At 48.9% G+C, this 16411-nt stretch overlaps 2 protein-coding genes across 2 annotated transcripts in view; one reads left to right on the top strand and one right to left on the bottom strand.

Annotated features, from left to right (window-relative positions):
* Nucleotides 1–4253: 4253 nt before the first annotated feature.
* MPZ (myelin protein zero) lies at nucleotides 4254–9338 on the bottom strand. The gene is made up of 6 exons (XM_008264187.4): nucleotides 9097–9338; nucleotides 6708–6874; nucleotides 6227–6440; nucleotides 5881–6016; nucleotides 5642–5702; nucleotides 4254–5511 (listed from the first exon to the last, which is right to left on the bottom strand). The coding sequence occupies exons 1-6, from the start codon at nucleotides 9314–9316 to the stop codon at nucleotides 5410–5412; spliced, it is 900 nt and encodes a 299-aa protein (XP_008262409.2). The 5' UTR covers nucleotides 9317–9338; the 3' UTR covers nucleotides 4254–5409.
* A 4158-nt stretch (nucleotides 9339–13496) lies between these two features.
* SDHC (succinate dehydrogenase complex subunit C) overlaps nucleotides 13497–16411 on the top strand; it is a 39937-nt gene continuing 37022 nt past the window's right edge. The window contains exon 1 of the mRNA XM_051858445.2: nucleotides 13497–13631. Coding sequence (XP_051714405.1) covers nucleotides 13612–13631 — 20 coding nt within the window. The 5' untranslated portion in view covers nucleotides 13497–13611. The remainder of the gene's footprint in view (nucleotides 13632–16411) is intronic.

The raw sequence follows: 16411 nt of genomic DNA, 5'->3' as shown, positions 1-16411 counted from the left end.
CGTCATGGTTAACTTTAAGGGTCAAGGGGACTGGAGTACCAGGGGCTTCACATTATCCTGTGAGTGTTGGTGAGGGTGTTCCTGGGTGAACCAGTAGAGGTGGGTGGACCTCACCTTGTCTGTTCAAGGTCTGATGCTTTGTTTTGTTCCCACAAGCAAGAACCTAAGGCAACTAACTAGAAAGAGAAAAGGCTTGTTTAGCTCACGGTTGTGCAGGTGCAAGTTTAAGGTTGGTGGCCCTGTTGCTTTGGCCTCTAAGGAGGGCAGTGGATGGCAATGGGAGAAGATATGTGGATGAAAGGTCACATGGAAAGCCAGGAAGCAGAGGGAGAGGCTGACCCAAATGCAGGCTTTTATAACAACCCCTGGTGAGACCCACCTTCTGCGGTCATCCTCCCAATGACCTCAGGGCCTCCCACTAGACCCGCCTCGAACCACCGGACCTGCATTAAGTACCATTAGCTTCACAACTTTGGGGTTTAAAGTCCGGCATTAGGATGCCACTTGGAGTGCCACATCCCTTGTCAGAGTGCCCAGCTCTGCTCCTGATTCTAGCTTCTTCCTAATACACACTTTGGGAGGCAGCGATGATGGTTTGAGTAGTTGGGTCACTGTAACCAGTGTGGGGGACCCAGATTGATTTTTCTGGCTTCTGGCTTCAGCTTGGCCCAGTCCTAGCTGTTGTGGGCCTTTGGGAAATGAAGCAGTAGATGGGAGATCTCTCTTCTCTCTGTCTCTCTCTCTCTCTGTTTCTTTCTCAACTGAATAAGTTAAAACAATAACAACTGAAGTCCTGCATTGGTTTGGGGGGGGTCAGAAAATCTGAATATCTGGTTTCAGGAATCAGGGGGTGGCAGTGGAAGAGGCTCTTTCATCACTACACCTAACAACACACTGATAGAACGTTTGTTTCCTAGCAACGTCAAGTTCTGCTGGTCTGGGGGACTTAGTCCCAGTAGGAGACTGCTTCCACCAGTGATCTCAACAATGGTCCTGTTAATTGGAAGCTGAGTCTGCCACCTGCCCACTTGGAGTTCTGTACACCCCTGAACCAAGACCTAAATCCATAACTAAGTTTGCTGGCTGGTGTGATCGATCCTGGAGACCAGGGGATTCTCTGGAGGTGAAACCAAGCCGCTCTTACTGAGCCTTGAACACACTTGCTAGAGCCCATCCGATCCTAGTCTCTCACGGCCCCCCAGCCTCCCCGCATTACCTTGAAGTGTCCTTGCCCTGCCTTTTGATGGCCAATCAAGCACTTACTAAAATTAACTCACTGTATTGAGGGAGCAGTGCAGCTGGCCTTACAAGGTTCTAATCATGGGACTCGTGAGGTCACTTGTTTCTCCAACAGATAACATCCCCATGTTCAGTCTTGTCTCCAGGGGTTTCTTTTCCAGGAACTCCAGGCCTGGAACAAAAAGCAACTACCACCTGCATGTAGCCCCCAAATGACTGAAGCCCTCTTTGCTATTATCAAAATTTCCTAAAGGACACGATTCAGCCAACCAGTTGAAGGAGGGTCACCAATACTGCAGAACACCCAGTATTCTGGACACAAACTGAATGTGCACCTCTCAGTCCCAACCTCAATCTATAAGAACCTTCATCCCTAATCCCTTGGGGAATATTTTAAAGATACTTAATGATGGAAGACAGTTTTGTTCTACTACATCCTCTTGAGTAGAATGAAACATGTATTTAAAATTTATTCTCAGATCAGAGCCAGCATTGTGGTGCTGGTTAAAATACTGCCTGGGATACCAGCATCCTATACTGGTGCACTGGTTCGAGTCCTGGCTGCTCAATTTGCAATCTATTTCCCTGATAATGTGCCTGGGACGGCAGTGGATGATGGCCCCTGCTACCCACAGGGGAGACTTGCATGGAGTTCTTGGCTCCTGGCTCCAGCCTGGTCCAGCCCCAGCCATTGCAGCCTATGGGGAGTGAACCAGTGCATGGAAGTTCTTTTTGTGTTTCTTCTTTTCTATCTTTGTCATTTTATATTTTTCAGGGTCAGTGTTATGGTGTGGTGGGTAAAGCCACCACCTTCAATGCTGGCATCCCATATGGGTGCTGGTTCATGTCCATATCATTAATCAGATGCTGGCTTCACAGGTTGCAGTTTAACCTGCTGGGCCACAACACTGGCCTCCCAGTATCTTAACCACCAAGCCAAACTCCTGCCCCACTTAAAAAAGGAATGCATCCTTCTTTGATATAATTATTTCTTTCCCCCTAAGTTAATATAATTAATTTTGTTAGATTTCCTGATACTGACACATTCTTTCATTCCCAGTTAATTCTTCATGTTCATAATTTACTATTTTATCAACTCACTATAAGGTTCTATTTGCTAATATTTTATTTGCACTTTTGTACATATATTCATAAATTGAGTTATAAGTTTTATTTTGAGATTTTTATTAAAAGACACTTTAAATTATTCTCAAAGTATTCATATGTCTGGAGAAAACTAATATTATTAATAATGCGCTGAGTATCATAAATGACTTATTTAATAGTAGCAGTTAGATGGCATCCAAAGTATCTCATATGATAATGCCATTTCCCTATATGTAAGTCATTATTCTAGGCCTTATGTAATGCATTAGCATATAGGAGAGAAAATATGTGCTTTTCATTTGTGGAATTGTGAGAAATGGGCACAGTCTTGGGTAAAGTCATGGAAGTATGCAATACTTGTGAAAATGCATAGTGAACAGGTCGTACAGTGCAGTTCCAGGAAACCAGGAATCCAAAAGGAATAAGGAATATTAAAACAATCTAGGGTGGGCGTTTGGCATAGGGGTTAAAACACCACTTGGGATGCCTACATCCCACAACGGAGTACCCAGTTTTGAGTGCCAGTTCTGTTCACACTTACAGCTTCCTGCTAATGTGTACCCTGGCAGGCAGCAGGTGATGGCTCAAGTGTTTGTGTCCCTGCTTCCCATGTGGAAGACCCAGACTGGGTTCCCATCTCTTGGCTTTGGCCCGGCTGGCTCTGATTGTTGCAGGCATTTGGGGAGTGAACCAGCAGATGGGAGCTTGCTCTCTGTCCCTCCCTCCCTCTCTTTCACATAAATGAAATAAAAAAACAATTGGGAAACTGAGCTGATAAAATGCAGGAAGCTGAGCATTTTTAGAGTGAAAGTGTAATGCAATGAGAAGCTGTGGGCTGTGCTAAATCTCAGAAGTGACACACATCTCATCTGAGTCTCAAACAGGGATGTTTAAGTGCAGTACCCAGCTGCAGCAATCTAACCAACACTGATCCCTTTAGTATCTTAACTACTGAGCCATCTTTAGCTTAAATGTTCCCAACTTGACTGAGTTGCTGCTAAGCTCCCTCTACTACTCCCTGAAAAGCTATCTACAACCTATTAGCTTTTATCTTAATATGAATTTGGATGACTTTTTCTTCTAAAAGAAGATAACATCCTTCAGATAAATGGAAGCACTTTGTGATTTGGCAAAGCTGGTGTTAACCACATCTTTAGCTTCTTAAGAAGAAATTATCTGAGGGAGTCTTGGGACTATTTTGCCAACAGCGCTCCCCAGGGGACAACGATACTCATACTTGTCTGTTTTTATATACTATAATTTAAGGGTTCCAGGGTATTAAGGTTGTTCCTAAACCAGCATATCAACAAATCAGCTAATGAGTTATGCTAATAGTACACCTAAAACAGTATATCAACAAAACCAAGTTGTGTGTGTATTTCTGGAGAGATGAATGAGATCCGTGTTTAGAAAGTTTACTCCTTTAGGCAAGAGCTAGAAACATCTTTAAGGAACTGACCCTAATACATTAGTTGTAAATCAATTTATAGTTTACACTGTTCCCATACACAGTATCTCAGTGGATTCCTGCAAAACCCTGGGAATGAAGCAGAGTAGGTATCATTATCTCGGTTGTTTATAAATGTATAAACAAGCTTACTGAAGTCCAGTAACCATCCTGGTCACACAGCTGGTGAGTGCTGGGATACTTTGAAAATTCTGATGTTCATGAAGAGAGATGGAGCTTCCTAACTCACGTAAAAGTAGAGGCTGACACCATGCAGACACGGTGTGAGCTCACTGGACATTTGTTGAATGTATGTTGTGCCTGGCGAGCCCATTCCTGAGTTCCTTCTACTATATATTATACAAGCCCAGACCAGCAGAGGAATTGTGGGAGCTTGGGATGGGATAAGAGGCAGGGATTATTCCCATGAGAAACAGGAAATGCAAGATGGAGGCCGTGGTTTCTGGAAATGTCAGTGTTTATTAAACATTTAAGGACATTTGGAGGTTTTGAGAAGAAATATACAGAATGTAGAAAAATCCTAAGAATCTCCTATGGTGAGGAGCGCAGCCTCTTCCTCCACTCCCTGCCCCGCCCCCATCTCCTGTTTGTGTCTCCGCCTTCTGCTGGAGTGTTTCAAGGCCATCTCTTCAGGTTCATTTTCCCTTCCTCCACCCTCTGACCTAGGAGGGTGCATCCCTCTCTTTCTGTGTCTCTGTCTCTCTCTTTCTTCCTGACCTGGAGTCCCAGAACGGTGCTCCCAAGTGGCCAGGGGGTGCCAATCCCATAGCTGAGATTTGAGAATCAGGGGCCCCTCTGGTTGGGCTGGCTCTAGGTGAAGGGCTTAATGGGGGTGGGGGAATTGCAAAAGCCACATGACGTCATTGGTCCTCAGTCATGGGGGTGAGGGCTGAACGGGCATAGATAAACAAACAAATGAAGAAAAGAATGGATTAAAAAATAAAAAAAAAACATTATCAACAATCTAAATAACCCCTGAAGGAGAGTATGGTCTGGGTGATGTGGGTGTTAGCAGGAAGAAGAGAGGGTGGAACTGGACCACCTGATGGAGGGGAGGGGACTGGAGAGGAAGGAGTTGGGGGGAGTGCAGCGGATTGGGAGGTCTGGTGGCTTAGAATTGAGGCAGGGTGATCAAGGTCCCTTTCTTCTCGGTGCCGAGGGGCAGACACCAAACACACAGCCCTTGGGGCAGGTGAGGGGTAGGATCAGCCCCTAGGCTCCCAGAAAGCCCGGGGGCGGGGAGGAGGGCGTGACGGTGGGGGAGGAACGAATTCTGGAATGAAACTTACATCTCCAAGGTAGGCGAGGACAGGCCAGGGCTGGGGAGCAAGGGAGGAAAGCACCTAGACGGGTGAGGGGAGGAGCCTAGGTCCCCCTGCTCTGGCAGGGCCTGGGGGTGGAGGTCACTTGTCCGAGTCCAGGCCCATCATGTTCTTGAGGGCGTTCTTGAGGCTGGTTCTGCTGGGGGACTTGACAGCGGGCCGGAGCTCCGAGCCCGGCTCGTCCTTCCGTAGCTCCATCTCGATGACCACCACCTGAGCGCCTTTGGAGGCCTCCGGCCCTGGCCCCCGCCCCCCCGCCCGGCCCGCTAACCGCTATTTCTTATCCTTGCGAGACTCCCCCAGCCCCTTGGACTTCTTCTCACTGGCAGCTTTGGTGCTTCTGCTGTGGTCCAGCATGGCATACAGCACGGGCGTCTGCCGGGGAAGGGCGCGCGCATCAACTCTCGCACTGCTGGGCTACACCCACCCCTCCCCGCTCACCCGCGCCTCCCGGCTCCCGCCATGCTCTCCTCCCCCGCTGGTCCTGGCCCCAGGTCCCGCTCACCTGACGCCCGCGTTTCGAAGAGTCCTTCGCAGCTTTGTGCAATTTCCCCTTCTCCATGGCACTGCAGGAGAACGGGGTGCTGTGGGTTGGGCCTCGCCAGAGCCCCTTGCACCACGGTCCCTGCTTGCTCTTTCCTTTGCACCCCCCCCCCCCGCCGCCGCCTCCCTCTCTCCCCTAGGAGTTTCTGCTCTCGTGGGAGAAAATGCGCTAGGTGGAGGACGTCAGGCTCCGCCCCTTACCTGAGCCTCCTCTGCAAGGCCGCCTGCCTGCGCAGCCAGCAGTACCGAACCAGGTAGAACAGCAGCAACACCAACAGCACCACCCCGAGGACGCCCCCGATCACGGCTCCCAGCACCACCCCGTACCTAGTTGGCACTAGCAGGGGGGAGGGCAAAGAAGCAGGACAGTGAGTGGAGACCTGTCTCTGTGGTTGCCAGCCCCACACCTATTCCCTGGGGGTGGGCTACCTTCTGCCCACCCTCCCGGAGCCTGGAGGTCATTACGCCATGCGTATTGCCTCTTCCCACGGTCTACCCATCCTCCCTGGTCCCCTCCCAGACACCCTGCCCCCGTGCCCCCTCACACCTTTTTCAAAGACATAGAGCGTGACCTGAGAGGTCTTGCCCACTATGTCGGGTGGGTTTTTGACATCACAAGTGAAAGTGCCGTTGTCACTGTAATCTAGATTGTGAATGACAATGGAGCCATCCTTCCAGCGAGGGTCCCCTACCCACTGGATGCGCTCTTTGAAGGTCCCCACCTCGTCGATGTAGGGCTGTCCCTTGGCATAGTGGAAGATCTGTGTGAGAGGACCCAAGTGAGAACAGAGCAGTCAAAGCTTAGCTCCAGCCTCAGGGTGGGGAGCCCCAGGCAGGAGAGGGGGGTACTTGAGGAGGAACGACAGCGCACACAGGCCCCCATCAGGATGACAAAGACTGCCGCCTACCTCACCAAAGTTAGGGTTATGGCTCATAGAGGATGTCCTCCTCTTTAGCCCAATTTCTCATTTCTGTTTTTGAAGCACGCTTTGAGTTAGCTGACCCCAGGATTGTCCCCAGGCACTCACCGAAATGGCATCTCGGCCCCCTTCGGGCTGGTAGCGCCAGGTGAAGGAGATGTCATCTGAGACCCACTCACTGGACCAGAAGGAGCAGTGCAGGGTCACCCGGGAGCCCACAGCACCATGGACCTCCCTGTCCGTGTAAACCACAATGGCCTGCGCTGGGGATAGCACTGCAAGCACAGAGGGGGAACCAGATGCAGCTGCGGCTCTCCTCCCCCCATGAGGCATCTAGAGAAGGGGAGAGCGCTAGGCAGCCAACGCTCAGCAGCCACGGCAAAGACAGAAACAACACGTGCTGGGGCCCCAGTCCCCTGGCCTAACTGAGTCCAGGCCTGTACATGCTACGTCTGTTAAAACTCTTCATCATGTCTGCAGCAGAGACAGAATGTTCTGGAAAACTTCCGGAAGTTGGGTTGTCTCCAAGTCTCACTTTCGCTTTGGGTTAGAATGTAGGAATTTAAATGTTTTAAAATTTTTATAAATTATACAGGTCATAGATATCACATTCTTCCTATCAACTATTGTAATGCTAGAGATAAAACTAACATCTCCCTTGATACCCTCCCTATCCAGGTCCTTTCCTGTAGTCCCCACCCAGATATAACCACTGTTACCACTCTAATGGGTGTGCTTTTCCTTCTATCAACTCAATAAACTCAAAATACATGTGTATTTATAACAAATAATTTTGTTTTGCTTTCCTTTTTTACACATATTATATATATATTCATGTATATAAATATATATTTATATTTTACACATATTATATATACACATATATATTTTAAGTTAAGAATATATGTGTATATATATGTCTGTATGTGTATAGCTGAAGGAGCCTTCTATGGTGATTCATAAGCATCAGTCTTATTTTTAACAGCTGCATAGTATTTCACAGTATAATGAATTCAAATTCTTGCAGAAAAAAAAACCATGAAAATAACTAGACAATGGCAAACTGCTTCCCTAGTGTAACCATTCTCCCAGCTTGCTCTTGACTAAGGAAGTCCCACATCCCTCTCAGGGGATGCTGAATACAGAGCACGACCTTAAGGCCAATTCTCACATGACTGCATGTGAGCCTCTGTAGATTGACTGTCCTCACCCTCCTCTTGGCCATTCTGGCCCAGTGCCACCTCCAAGACTCACCCACGCAAGCCAGGCCATTCCTGGGAGACTATGTATGTGGGCTGGCCCTTGGTGGGGGCAACTGTAGTCCCTTTTGTTCTACAGGAGGGGGAGGAGGCAACCAAGCAAACAAAGTCTCATTGTCTGGCCAATGTTGGGGACTCATGCCACCCCTACCCTTGCCCCCATAGTCCTGTCTTCCATCTCAGCATGCAGTGTCATCACTCACCTCCTGGGACTTCCACCTTGGAAGCTTCTTGGGAATCCCCAGTGTTACAAGGGAAGTTGCTCATTGTTTCTAACGTCTACTCCTCCTGCTCTATGAGTCATTCCCCTCTCAGTTCTGCGCAGTGGCTTGGGACAGAACTCTCCCTCTCCATACTTCAAGATTCCTTCCTGCTCCCGTTTCCCTCATATGCCCTTTTCCAACTTCCTATCCTTAACATTTTCTCCTGGTACTTCAGAATAGTCCAGTACAGCCCGGAAGAGTCTAGGTTTGGGGCTTAGGATGCAAGGCGCTGACAGCAGAGAATCCTGGACAGTCTGATCTCCCCACCCCATTGCAGCTTGCCTGATATTCACCCACGGCACTAAGATTCAGGCCAGTTCAGAAAAGGGAAGGAGCCACTGAAGGATCCAAGCCTCCTTTGACTTTGTCTGGATCACCCAACATCTGTCAGGGGGCAAGGAAGGGGCTGATCAACTTATGAAGGGTGTTAGCTTTAATGCTGTGAGATCCTAGAGTCTCATAAACCTCCCCTTCCATTCCATTCACCCACAAGATAGACAAGGAGCCACAGAGAGAAACTGAGGCACAAAAAACAAAGGATCAGAGCAGCTGAGACCACAAACCTTGGGCTCCCTCCTCAGCTCATTGCTTTTTCTCTTTTGGGAAACTAAGCCTGAACTCCTAGGGGCCAAATGGAGACCAGACCTGATGTTCAATCCTGTTCTGTCCCACGCTCTAACACTGCTTCCTACCAGGCTCTTGGCATGGCTTTGGGGACACACGTTTCTAAGCTGGGTGGGTCCATCCATGTCCATTCAAGGAAGTTGTCTACACCCTCCTTTACCATTTGCCTTCATAGAATAACTTTACTGCCTTCCTCCAAATAACATCCCTCCCCCATCCCCCTGCCTGAGAATAATATCTTCCTGCTCCTGCTCTCTCTTTTTCAATTGCAGTGCGGAATGCCACAAAGTGGGAGGCTGTTGAGAAACAACCTGAATCCCAGGGTTCCCAGACTGGGGCGGCTCCACTTACCCACAGAAGAGAAGAGCAGTACAGCCAGGACAGGGCTGGGGCTGGATGAGGGAGCCCCAGCAGCCATAGCTGGGGCAGGGGCTAGGGCCCAGCACAGCTGCGGGGTGGGGAGAGTGGGGGACCAGGAACTGAGCGGGGGTTTCTGGAACCCGCTTAAAATCCCCCGGGGCCCCAGTATGAGGGGGCTGTCCTGAGCCAGTAACCAATGGCAGCCTGGCATGTGCAGTTGAGAGGTGGTGGGGAGGGGGGAAGAGTGCAGGAAGCAGAAGGGGCATTGTATACTCTTGGTGGAGGGGTGGGGGACACATACCACCCCATACACAGAGGGCTTTGTGTCTACTGGCCTCCCCCTACCCCATGCTGGAATGTTGGGGGGGTGGTGAGGGAGAAGGACAGAAAAAGGGACACAGACACACTTCTCTGAGAGATAGATGGGCAGGGAACCTGAAGCCAAAAGCCATGAAAACGGATTCTTTCTTGGTCTCCTTGCCTAAGAGTGCCTTCCCCAGAGACCTAGGAGCCTGAGGTGGGTTTCCCCCAGAGAACTCTGAAAATAGGCTCTCCTATGTTAACTTGGCTACCATGAACTACGTTACAGATTCTTTTTTTTTTTTTAAGTCTTTATTTATTTATTTGAAAGGTAGAGAGACAAAGACCTTCCAACTGCTGGTTCACTCCCCCAAATGCCTGCAACGGTTGGGTTGGGCCAGGCTGAAGGTGGGAAAGGAGAACTCAACACAGGGCTCACACATGGGTGTCAGGGACCCAACTGCTTGGGCCGTCACTTGCTGCTTCCCAGGTGATTCTTTCAGCTCAAAGTTTTTCTCCACTGGAACACCCCGGGCAGAAAGCCCTTGACTTTCCCCCATCAAGAAGTCCTTCAGTGTCTCATGCTGCAGTTTAAGACCATTTCAATTCAGAGCAAGGCAACAGCTAAAGGGAGAGAATGGGAATGCAGGTAACAGGAAGAAGAGGAAGAATCAAGTGCCCCTTCCAAGTTCAAAATCTCATTTGGGGAATTAGAGGAGGATCAGAAGACAACCCCATCAGTAATCAACCATAACAAACCATGACATGTGCTTTAGTAATAAGTGAAATGTACAGGATACAAAGAAAGGAACATACTGTTCAGTATCAGGAAGATTGAGTAAAAGTATGTGAGAGATAAAAGTAAAAATAGGGGCTGCTGTTGGGATGCCAGATACCATATTGGGGTGCTGGGTTTGAGACAGGGATATCTGCATTTCCTACCCAGCTTCCTGTGAATGCATCTGACAGATAGCAGATGATGACCAAAGTACACAGGGTCCCGCCATCCACATGGGAGAGACCCAGATGGAGTTCCTGGCTCCTGGCTTTGGCCTGGCCCAGCCCTCGCTGTTGTGGGCATTTGGGGAGGGAACAGAGAATGGAAGATCTCTCGATCTCTCTCTCTCTCTCAAATAAACAAACAAAACTTGAAAATAAATCTTATTTAATAAAAGAAGTTCAGAGGAAGATGTCGTCTTGTCTAGGGGGCAATGTTAGAAACCGACCAACCTGGAAGGATGAGTGCCATTTTGAAAAAGAGAGATGGGTAGGGAGGGTAACCAGACAACAGCAAAAGCAAGAACAAAGGGATGAGGTATAAACATGTGCCATTCACTGTGATTTGGTGATCTGGGGGAATCCTATGGACAGGAAAGTTGAGGCCAGTTTGTGAAAGTCCTTAAATAAGGCTGGCGCCGCGGCTCACTAGGCTAGGCTCACTAGGCTAATCCTCCACGTTGCGGTGCCAGCACACCGGGTTCTAGTCCCGGTCGGGGCGCCAGATTCTGTCTTGGTTGCCCCTCTTCCAGGCCAGCTCTCTGCTATGGCCCGGGAGTGCAGTGGAGGATAGCCCAAGTGCTTGGGCCCTGCACCTGCATGGGAGACCAGGAGAAGCACCTGGCTCCTGCCATCGGATCAGCATGGTGCGCCGGCCACAGCATGCCGGCAGCAGCGGCCATTGGAGGGTGAACCAACGGCAAAGGAAGACCTTTTTCTCTGTCTCTCTCTCTCACTGTCCACTCTGCCTGTCAAACATAAAAATAAATAAATAAATAAATAAAGTCCTTAAATGATACACTGGGAGGGGGAACTTAATTTGATACATCATCTAAGTTTCTTGAAGGTTTTAGGGTGAATTTATGGATGCAAATGTTTCCATGACCAGAGTCAAGCTTTAAGACACATCTGGCCAGAAAAGTATTTTAGACAGAGCCCTCCTGACTGTGAATCTCCTTCGTCTCCACCTTTGCAGATTTGCCGTTTCGCCGAACCTCCTATCCCTCTCAATTGGAATTCCTTTCAATTCATCCTTCTCCGTCCTTTCTCTCACCACAAGCCTTGGCTAGAGACTGCTCTTCCTCCTCCTTTCTTTTAAGATAAGTTCTGATGATATGGATTTTGACTTAATGGATGTTGGGTCTGAATTTCAACGTGATCTGTTTCCTGTGCAGGTTAATCTGAGTGGAGAGGTCACTGCTCCACCTGTGAGACTACAGCTGGCTCATCCACGGAAAGCCACAGTCACCTGGCACCTTCTTGGCATCCCAGACCACAGATCTGATAGGTCCAGTGATTAGTATTAGATTTAGGTTATAGAGCTCTAAATATTAGGTTTGATCATAAATTCCACAGGCAAAGTCAACATCCCAGCTCCTCAGTTGTAACTAACCACTTTCTCCTTTTTTGGCTACTCTCTTTATGGAGTTGCTATTTTCTTTGTTTGGTTCTTTTTTAAAAATACATTTTACTTATTTATTTGAGTGGTAGGATTACAGAGAGAGAGAGATCGTCCATCCTTTGGTTCATTCCCCAAATGGCCGCAACTGCTGGAGCTGAGCCATTCAGAAGCCAGGAGCCAGGAGCTTCTTCTGGGTCTCTTACATGGATTCAAGGCCCCAAGCACTTGGGCCATCTTCTACTGCTTTCCCAGGCAATAAGCAGAGAGCTGGATTGGAAGAGGAGCAGCTGGGACACCAACCTGTGCCCATACGGGGTGCCGGGACCATAGGCAGAGCTTAGCCTGCTTCGCCGCAGTGCCCACCCCTGTTGTGGTTCTTTGTTGACTGATCCCGCTAGGGCTACAGCCTTCTGGAAGACAATATACATGGCTGCATCTCTGAAGCCCTTACAGCACCTTTCACAGACTCTGGCAAAAAGCTAGTGGTACACATATGTTAGGTGAAATTATTTAATGAGCTAAGTGAAAGAGGCATTCATTGGATACTAATGTAAAGTTCCAAAGGTCCAAAGGAGGATGGGTGTCTGGAAGTCCAATATCAGAAAACTGTTTTTTAAGATAACAGCTTTCTAGCGATTAAGCTGTTCAGTAAATGAAACTTGTTTTGGGGGTACAGATCACAGAATGTGTTGAAGCAGAGTCTCAAAGATCAGCAGGCGTTCATACCACAGAGAAAATCCCTGCACTGGATAAAAACTTGTCCTTGAAGCCTCTAAGGTCTTTTCCCATTTCAGAATCTACGAAAGTGCTTGCTTTGTCAAGCATTACAGAAATGCAAAATAGCATTCATTCGATACAGAAATAAGTGAGCTTGTGCTATTTAAACCCGACAGCAAAAATGCAAGAGTACTAAATATAAATAGACTCTGAATGTTAATACAGCTGAATAAGTTTTATTATAGACTAGGAATTGCTAGTCTATTGGGGGCTAGCCCCTTCACCCTTCCCCACCCTACGCCCCTCAAAGGGCTAAGAACTTTTGCACTCTGTTTTGCTTTCTAACGAGCTCTCAACTGATTCCTGCGCCTGTGTGGCTCAGAACTGTTTATATACAATGTATAAATCAAAGTGGGTTCTCCCCCTCACCCCGGGATCTTCGGGCTGTGGGTGTCGCCTACACAGCCCTGAACCAAGGAACAAGGGAGCAGCTGTCTTTGGCTAGTGGGCGTGAACTCACGCGGTAGCTCTAGCCCAGGAATTCTGCGGCCCCATGAGGCGGCTCTCGTCCCTGGGGATGAGGGGAGCTCTGTGGGGTCCTCTCGCGGCCCCTCCTCACACTCAACTTGGGTCTCAACTTGTGTACCACTGCGATTTGGTGTCGGGGAGCCTTCACACCAGACCCGAACAAAGTCCAAAGTCTCTTTTTCCCCGCGTGTCTCCGCCAGCCAGCCACGACGCTCTCAGGCGGCCGTGGGAGGGAGGAGAGTGACGCCAACACTGCCAAGTCCTCAGTGAAGAATCTGGGCAAATCCGCTGCGCTGCTGTGCGGCGCAAAATGAATACACACACACACACACACAGGTGCAACGAACACGGTCAGGTGCATGCCTGCCAAAAGCCGGGATTTTTCTGGTAGAAGTCAGCAGAGGGAGGCGGGGAAAGAGAAGAAAAAAAAAAAAAACCAGCCCGGAGCTGAGCCCTTTTAACGGGCTCCGCGAGGTCACGTGACACGCCTCCTCCCGCTCCGCCGCTGCCCTGTGCAGGCTGGGACGCGCCTGGCGTAACTTCCGTCCACGCCGGAACCCAAGATGGCTGCGCTCTTGCTGAGGTGACTTTAGTATGGGGCTGGGAGTCCGTGCCCGCGGCTCTCGGGAGACCTGAACTGGCCCCTTACGTCTTACCGACTGCTGTTTACCCAGTGCTTGGGCGGGGAAAGGACCTGTGGTTGTGGGGGACACGCGCTCTGGAGTCCCAGGGACCCCCCACTTCCCATCCCCCGCGTCCAATCCGGAGGGCTTTGGGGTCACTCGGTACCGTGGAGTTGCGCGGGTTCTCGCTCCCTTTACTTCTCCCACCTCGAATACGTCTTCCCAAAATTGCACTGGGGGCCGCACCCTGAATTGAGCCCGGAGGCCATCGGTAGCTCTAACTTAATGTCAGCGGATGAGGGCCCGACAGTTTCGAGATCTCATTGAGGGGTTGCGCCTGAAGAGAGAGTTCTTGGTGTCTGCTGCCTTTGCTTCTAACACCTGTGAGCACCCGCGGCTGCTGTCCGGGTTCCTAACGGGCCCCAGCCAGAGGGTGCAGAAGGCCGGAATTCTTCCTGGCCTGGCGGTTAGCAAATGCACCCAGAATACTGCTGGGCTTCCCAGAGTAGCCCAGGGGGCTCATTTTTAGCTCATCTTTTCACTTGGGGGTGGGGGTGGGGAGGGCCCCCGTGTTTCTCTGAAAGACTTCCTTCCCTTCTGAGCTCTCCGCTGCCTTCGGCTCAGTTTCTGCTCAGAGCCTTTCTAGTACCTACCAGCGCCTTATAAGACACTTCTGGTACAAGTCCCAGCCAAGTTCTGTGCCAGCTCTATTTTTGGAAGCTATTTGTTATGGAAAGTTAGCTTCGCTAATGTTTGGATTTCAGTTTTTGATTTCCCCAAATATCTTCTCATTGCTCTTTCCACTTCAATCACTCAATATAAGAAGAGAGGGAGTTTAATTTTTCTCTGTGACAATTATTGGAGTTGAATCAGTTTTTTTTTTTTTTTTTTAAGATTTCTGTATTTATTTGAAAGGCAGTGTTACAGAGAGGCAGAGAGAGTCTTCCATCCACCTGGTTCACTCCCCAAATGGCCCCAACGGCCAGAGCTGGGCCAGACAGAAGGCAGGAGCCAGGAGCTTCTTCCAGGTCTTCCACGTGGGTGCAGTGGGCCATCTTCTACTGCTTTCCCAGGCCATAGCAGACAGCTGGATGGGAAGTGGAGCAGCCAGGACTTGAACTGGTGCCCATATGGGATGCCTGCATTACAGGCGGTGGCTTCACCTGCTATTCCACAGTGCTGGCCCAGATCAGTTATTTTAATCCTTAATTTTCTCCCTGTCTTTTCCTCTCTGCCCCTTTTTTTCCTCCCTCCCTCCCCTCCCTCCCTCCCTCCTCCCCTCCCCTCCCTCCCCTCCCTCCCTCCCTCCTCCCCTCCCCTCCCTCCCTCCCTCCCTTCCTTCCTCAGAGAGAAAGGTCTTCCTTTCAGTGGCCGCTTCGGCCGGCGCATTGCGCTGATCTGGAGCCAGGAGCCAGGTGCTTCTGCTGGTCTCCCATGCGGGTGCAGGGCCCAAGCACTTGGGCCATCCTCCACTGCACTCCCGGCCCACAGCAGAGAGCTGGCCTGGAAGAGGGGCAATGGGGACAGCATCCGGTGTGCTGGCGCCCAGGCGGAGGATTAGCCTATTGAGCTGCGGCGCTGGCCTCTGTCTCTTTTTTTCTAACATGCCAAGGCCAGTCTTGCTAGAGCTGTACTCTGTATTTCAGATGATTTGACAGTAATTGAATGCATTTGGATTCTTTGGTATATCATATTTTGTTAGCTTTTCGGGGCTTTTGATGGGATTAATATTTGGCTTGAAATGATCATACTAGTTACAAACAGTTCATTTTAACAGTTTCTGCCTGAGTATTTAGAAGTAGAGGATCCTTACACAGTCAGCTCGCTCTGTCCATAGGTTCTGCATCCTCATAGTCAACCAACTGTGTATTAAAAAGAGAAAAAAAGAAAAGGAAAAATACCAGAAAGTTCCAAAAAAGCAAAACTTAAATTTTCCAAGAGTGCTATGCTGAATGTATGTGAATGAAGTTGTGTGTAGGCACACTGCTATAGCTTCTCACCATTTCACAGGTCCTCCGTCTCTCTTTGGCACTGATTTGAACGTTGCCTACTGTCTCTGTGTACCGTGTAGTTAGGCCTGTTGTATTGATGGTTGTGTTTGTATTGCACATGTGCACACTTGTCATTCCCTAAACAATAAAGTGTTCCAACTATTAACAGGTACATTGTATTGGGTATATAAGTCATCTAGGCATGAGTTAAAGCATATAGGAGGATATGTGTGTGTTGTATGCAGGCATTGCCATTTTATATAAAGGATTTGAGCATCTTCGGATTTTGCTATCTGCTGGGAGTCCTGAAACCAATCTCCCTTGGATACCAAAGAAAGACTGTACTAATTAAGTGTATCCAAACAATGTCATTTGGAATTGTGTAGCACTGGACTAGGATTCAGTGCCAAGAAATAGACTTCTTTTTTGTTAGTTGTAATTTGAAGCTCTCATGGGAAGGGTGCCTCTTCCTCCATTTCTCAGAAGTGCTTTTTTATGAGAAATAGGGGATTAAGAACATTATGCCCCAGAAATTCCTAATCTAATTCCCTTTCACTAAAGGGATTTGGAACTGTGTAAAATGTGCTGACTTAACCTCAAAGGAAAATACCCTCTGAGACATTTGAGGAGCTGGTTTCTAGTTCCGGAAGTATCACTAATTCCATTTATTTTCGTCGAGTCGAGGTCATTGATTCCATGATTATGATTTCAACTCATTTGTGAGTTGAAAATAGTAATATCTTGGGCCC

Source organism: Oryctolagus cuniculus, chromosome 7, assembly GCF_964237555.1.
Source record: "Oryctolagus cuniculus chromosome 7, mOryCun1.1, whole genome shotgun sequence".
NCBI lineage: Eukaryota > Metazoa > Chordata > Mammalia > Lagomorpha > Leporidae > Oryctolagus > Oryctolagus cuniculus.
The sequence above is the reverse complement of the archived record's forward strand: the minus strand, read 5'-3'. Positions and strand labels throughout refer to the sequence as shown.